General features: G+C 37.8%; 1 protein-coding gene across 30 annotated transcripts in view; it reads left to right on the forward strand.

Annotated features, from left to right (window-relative positions):
- The window catches only part of NRXN1 (neurexin 1), a 677900-nt gene extending 672612 nt beyond the window's left edge, over positions 1-5288 (forward strand). For all 30 annotated transcript variants that reach the window (XM_057432404.1, XM_057432405.1, XM_057432403.1 and 27 more), the window contains one exon: positions 3672-5288. In XM_057432404.1, the coding sequence (XP_057288387.1) occupies positions 3672-3979 (308 nt within the window). In that variant the 3' untranslated portion in view covers positions 3980-5288. The remainder of the gene's footprint in view (positions 1-3671) is intronic.
- Positions 5289-6000: the final 712 nt, after the last annotated feature.

The following is a 6000-nucleotide window of genomic DNA, read 5'->3' on the forward strand; positions in this document are numbered from 1 at the left end:
GCTGGTCTTTGACACAGTCCAGAACAGCTGCTTGTGTACTGTTGAGAGGAAGAGTTGAGCATCAGAGAGGTTGTTTTAAGAGGGGATCATTGCACCACAAGATGGCTTTTATTCCTCTCAGTGTTACGGCATGGTCTGAGCATAACTACAGTCTTCATGATTTTTTTCTTGTTCCCAATCAAACCATCCTCAACTTACTATAGATGTCTCAGGATGGTTTTTTTAGATCGGCTTTTTAGTCTTAAAAATTGGGGTCATTTTTATGACATTTAATCTAAACATTCACCTCTTCATTTACAGTAAGAAACTTTATCTGGGATGAAGTTAGTGTCTTTTTGATGCTGCAGATGCTAACAGAGACTGCAATCGAGTAGCAAAGTTATCCGTAGATGTGCCTCTGCTGCTGTGCCAGGTGACAGTGACTCTGCCTGGTTCAGCTGTTAAGATGCTGGGAAGGAAACTTCATCACATGAGCTGGGAAGCAAAGAGCAAGATTTCTGTAGCCTTTTAATCTTCACTTGCAATCAAGTGTTGCCCCTTGCAATAATTCCTGTCTTGCAGGGGAGAAGAAAAAAAAAAAACCAAACAGGTTAATTCCCCTTCAGTACTGGAGTCTTAGTCAGATAAGGGCCCTACTTAAATAGAAGGCAGCTGTTTCATCAGTATTATAGATGGGGATTACTGATTTACATAGATCCTAAAAGTGTAGGCTGGCCTTTTCCCAGTGGCCTTTTCCTCCCTGTCTCAGAATAGGACACTTGCTTTAGCATGTGCTCCATTAGCCTTTCCTACCTAAAATGTTCACAGACAAACCATGTGCTTTGTAAAACTTTATTTCCTCCTCCTTCCTTTGTCTTGAGAGGCCCTGCTAGGTTAAAAGCTTATTTTAATGTAAATGGAAGAAAAATAGCAAGAAGTAACTTCCCTTGCTGAACTGCTGCGTATACAGAAGACCAACCAAATGTAACAACAGATGCTTTGAAAACGTCGTAAGTTTAAATAACATTAATGTAGTGGTTGAATATTCCTCAGACAGATGGGATAAATGAGATAATTGTGAAAACATTCTTAAAAATAAAAGGATGCCATCAGGTGAAAGACAGGAGTTTAGGTAACATTGAAAAATATTCCTTACATGGTTTTTTAGGTTGCAGTGTTGGAAGAATGTTTTCCTCTGAGCAAGCTGTTAAGTGTCATTTAGTAGGCATTAATTCTAAAGTTAGTTGATGGCATTTGGCCCAAATGTCTTTATTTTCAAGAGAAAGAGCAGCTGTCAGTCCATCAGGTGTAGACAGAGTTTATTCAGTTACTTGCACTAGTTCTCAGACAGAAATTAATTTCCTGAAATCACATACAGTAAGATAAGACTTTGTCTCATTTTCATTCACTATGGAAATACTCAGGAGTCTTTGTTCTGCAGCAGCGCATTGTCTCTTGTGAAATGACACCCCATGTGTAAAAGAATTTTCATTTTCCACAATAGCTACAATGAAGAAACAGGATCTAAACCACTCACTGACTACTTTTGAGGCAGAAAACGTTTCTCAGTAGCTTGGCATCGACACTGAAATGAGCAGATACCTTAGAGCCTTCTGAAACGCAACTTCAGGATCTCTTGCGTAGTCATGGAAAACACCAGTTGTACCAACTCGTAACAACTAAGAATGTTCAGAGGGGAAGGGGAAAAAAGGAAGTTTAAATACTATTTGACACAAATAACAGTTTTCTTAAGTGGTACCTCTGTTCTTTCAGCCAAATTAAATGTCATCTTCTTTAAGCCTATGTGGGATAACTGCCAGGAAATGGTGTTTCAACAGTAAGAACACAAATAACCAATAAATAAATGATGAATAGCACCAAGGTGTGGAGTGAACTTAGTGCTTTTGGGGGTTTCTGGCCTTTTTGCTGTGTTTCATTATTCATAGGCCAGTTGCAGATGTCTGGAGCTGGTGGCTGCTTCTGATTGTCCAAACCTGTTGCAATTTTTTTAACCAGTGCTGATAGTTTGAGTGACATTACCTTTAATATAGCATCCTTAAGATCATCATCTTCCTATTATGTCTTTACAGTACAAAAAAAGTGACTGTGGAACATAGAGTGCTTTGGTACACCTTGAGCAAGACACTTCTCTAGTACACTTTAATCAAATGCTAGTTGTAGGCAAGGCCTGACAAAGCTAACATCATGAATATATTGTAAAACTAAGTGTTTACTAATACTCTCAATTAACACTTATAGTTCACTGACTGCATTTTTAGCTGTGCATAATGATTTAAAATGTGGTTTCTATAAGCCAGCCTTGATGATTAATGAGTCTTCTGCACTGCTCAGAGGGAAAGCCTGGTTTACTCGCTGCTCTTTTCTTGCTCCTGAGCTCAGCCAAGGATGGCAGTGCTGAGGGTACACAGCTTCTTAGGAGCTGAGAAATGCTGCTCTAATCAATGGAATATTGCATTGACCCAGGTCACTTCATTTTTGTCCATCACACTTGCTAATTTACACAAGAAGATCCTTCTCAGCTATTGCCACCAAGAGTGATTCTGTACAAAGATCTGTCTCAAAAGATCTTCTTCTCCAAAATGCAGTGAAGAAAGGAGATCATGCAAAATGTATAGGCACTGTGTGTGCTGTGAGCATTTAACCTAGAAATCCCTCCTGGAATTAGTCTTTCATTCCACATGGCTGTGCAAGGGGACAAAATGTGCCAGACAACACAATATTTCCTGTCAAGAAGACTTTCCAGTCTGATGTGTAGGTCAGTTCAGTTCATTTCACAACCGAAAAGACCAGAGTCTGGTCTGAGAGATGGGCTCTTAGAAGACTGGGCCTTTGCTCTTTGCAATTTGAGAGATTTTTTTCTGGGCATAAAGCATTGATTGAAGGAATGTTTGGTATTGACATCAATGATGAAAACATGGAATGGGAAAAGTTGAGTCAAGAATGCTCTGAAACATAGCCACATTCAAGAAGCAGTCTGTGAATTAGGAAAGAGAAGGTACAGTTGGATAGCTCTCACAATGTAATAAAAATAAATATAATTAATTTGGAGAAAAAGGAAGAAATACGAGAAGGAAAGGAGAAATTGAGAAGTTTGCTGAGGGAAGTGTGCAAAGGAGAGCTGAGAATACTTTACTTGTAGCCAATTTATTGGCTGCTATCATTTACTGTTAGGTGGAATTTTTCACCCCCCCCATTCTGTTGAGTAATCTGTGTTGTCATCACTGTCTTCTTGATAAGTACTATAGCGTCACGTTTTGTTCTTTACAGAAGGAGAGAAGGAAGAAGGGAGGGAATAGGGAAGTGAGATCCTTTCCTCCCAGATGTTTGTATGCTGGCATTTAAATTGTGGCACGCCTGTTGTTTCAGATTATTTAGGCATTCTTTGTTTCATACCACATTTGAAGAAATTATACTTTTGAAGGCTAGAGTGAGATTTTCCTGGTTGTCATTCTCCTTGTTTAAACACCTGTTGACTTGTGCTGGCAGATGTGAAAATGGAATGGGCTGCAAACCAAAATGTTTTTGGACTGGTAGCGTAGGGTACATTGATGGGCAGTCCTGACCCAGTGAGTGCATTAGAAAGATGCATGTTTGTAACAGGCAGTTATGACTAATTCCACAATGTGCACACTCAATAATAACCTCTCCCTTATTTCATTATCTACCTACAGCAAATCCTACCAGGGCAGGAGGAGGAAGAGAGTACCCTGGCTCTTCCGAGGTGATCCGTGAATCCAGCAGCACAACAGGCATGGTAGTTGGGATCGTGGCAGCGGCGGCGCTGTGTATCCTCATCCTCCTGTATGCTATGTACAAGTACAGGAATCGAGACGAAGGATCGTATCACGTAGATGAGAGTCGAAACTACATCAGTAACTCAGCACAATCCAATGGGGCTGTGATCAAGGAAAAACAGCCCAACAGCGCTAAAAGTTCCAACAAAAACAAGAAAAATAAGGATAAGGAGTACTATGTCTGATCTCAACATCTAAAAGAACGCTTGTATAGAAATAGTCTTCATTTTATCTGAGACATAATACAAACTTATTTACTTTACTTTTTATGAAGCACATTCAAAAACAAACAAACAAAGACAGGGAATGCAATCAGAAAGGAAAGACTGTTTTTAAAAACAAGCATTTCATGCTCTTGTTTTTCAGAAACAGGAGCTGATAAATTCCCTAACATCCACAGTGTTTTCATTTACTCTACCTGTCTTTATGTTGCTGGAACATTTCTGAAAGACAATGATGACACCACGCATTCATAAAGCAAGGAGTATTACTACAACATCAAGGCACAATATGAAACAAATCAAATTAAAAAACACAAAACAGGAAAAAAAAAAAGAAAAAAGAAGCTACCTATGATTCTGGATTTAGCCAAAGTGCTAGCGCTTTCTTGAGAAGTAAGTTAGTCTTATTGTCAGAGAAGACTGTCATTATATATGGTGACTCAACAAGCAAACATAAAGAGTTTGCCGTCTGGTGCAGTGAAGCAGTGATTGGAAACTTGCATTTGAGACAAAGTGCTGGCTTTTCTGAAGACTTACGTAGAAATACTTTCAAAAAGCCCCTTTCTGGTTGTGAGGAAAAGTAGTACGGAGGCCTTATTTTCAAAAACAAAAAGAAAAATCTGGAATATAAGGCACATTTCCACAAAACAAAAAAAAAATCATTAAAAAAAAAAGGGAAAAAACCAAGAGGGCATAGATGCAATCATTGGGAAATTTTCATGCACGCTTAATATGTTATTACATATGTTTATATAAAAACACATCTATATGTGCTTTCTGGACTGTGATAAGTGATGTTTTATAGCCTGTTGTATAGAAAATGCAAACTATATCTGCTCTTCAGCCATTTTTGGTAAACTCAATGTTATAAGTGTTGCTAGGTATAGAGAGTTTTATGACATCTGGAGCAACAGACATAATTCAGTTATTTTGCAGCCATTATAAATTGTCCCAGACTTCTTCCCCTTTCTTCTTTTTTGGTTTTCTTTTTCCTTTCTTTTTTGATTTACAGTGTAGTGGTTATACTAAAGGGGGGTGTGTATGAATGTATATAAGAGTCAGCTAATTTTTTTCTTACCTGTACAGCCTCTATTCTGTTGCAATTAAGTTTTGGTAGTTTGTATGAAAGAAGTGGACTAGAAAGCAAAAATATATCTCTACTGTAATTTGTCTTCTCCCTCCTATCCCCCTCTCTTGTTCCTGATATGCATCAATGAAGTTGATCAGAATGGCCAATTTTCCTAGAAATACACATTCATTAATTACCTAAGTATTTAGGCCTTTGGCTTCCAGTCAAAGCTTCACTATTGGAGAGCATGGTTTGCCTTACAGAAACCTTGTTCTTAAGAAATTATGAGAATGATGAGTTTCTTGAGAATCTTAGGAAGTATCATATAGTGTTTATCTGGTATTCAGTTATATGAACGACAGCTATTACAGCATTGGGTGCTAAAAGATCTAAAATGACCCATTTTTATTATCCAGGCTGATTCTACTGCAGAATTTACCCCCTTCTCCAAAAAGGAAATAATCTCGAGGTGCACGATAGTATTTTTCAGTGATGGGCTTTTGACACATGAAGAAGTATTTTTAGCTAAGTTGACAGTGTAGTATTGCAAGACATCATAACCAGAGAAATACAAGTTCATCGTGTTTTAAAGTAACACATAGCTTTTCTCACATATATAAAATATTAATGAAATTTAGTTAAACATAGTAAATATAATGCTGTAATTTACATGTTAAGGGGTTTTTTTCTACTATTATTTCATTAGGTTCACAGCAATAAATCATAACGTAACATCTTATTTACATGGAAGTTCAAAGGAAATAATACATTAGAGAGAAAGAGGGTAGTTCAACAGAAATCAACCGGATCATTGAAGGCCTCTTGGGAGGGACATAGATGTTCACACTTTACAGACAGGAAGGAGGAATTTAAAAGTAGCTTTAAAAAGCAGACACAGAACATTCTCTTGTGTGTT

Source organism: Pezoporus wallicus, unplaced genomic scaffold (genome assembly GCF_028554395.1).
Source record: "Pezoporus wallicus isolate ANWC-B61680 ecotype Strahan unplaced genomic scaffold, APGP_CSIRO_Pwel_v1 contig_3267, whole genome shotgun sequence".
Classification (NCBI taxonomy): Eukaryota; Metazoa; Chordata; class Aves; order Psittaciformes; family Psittacidae; genus Pezoporus; species Pezoporus wallicus.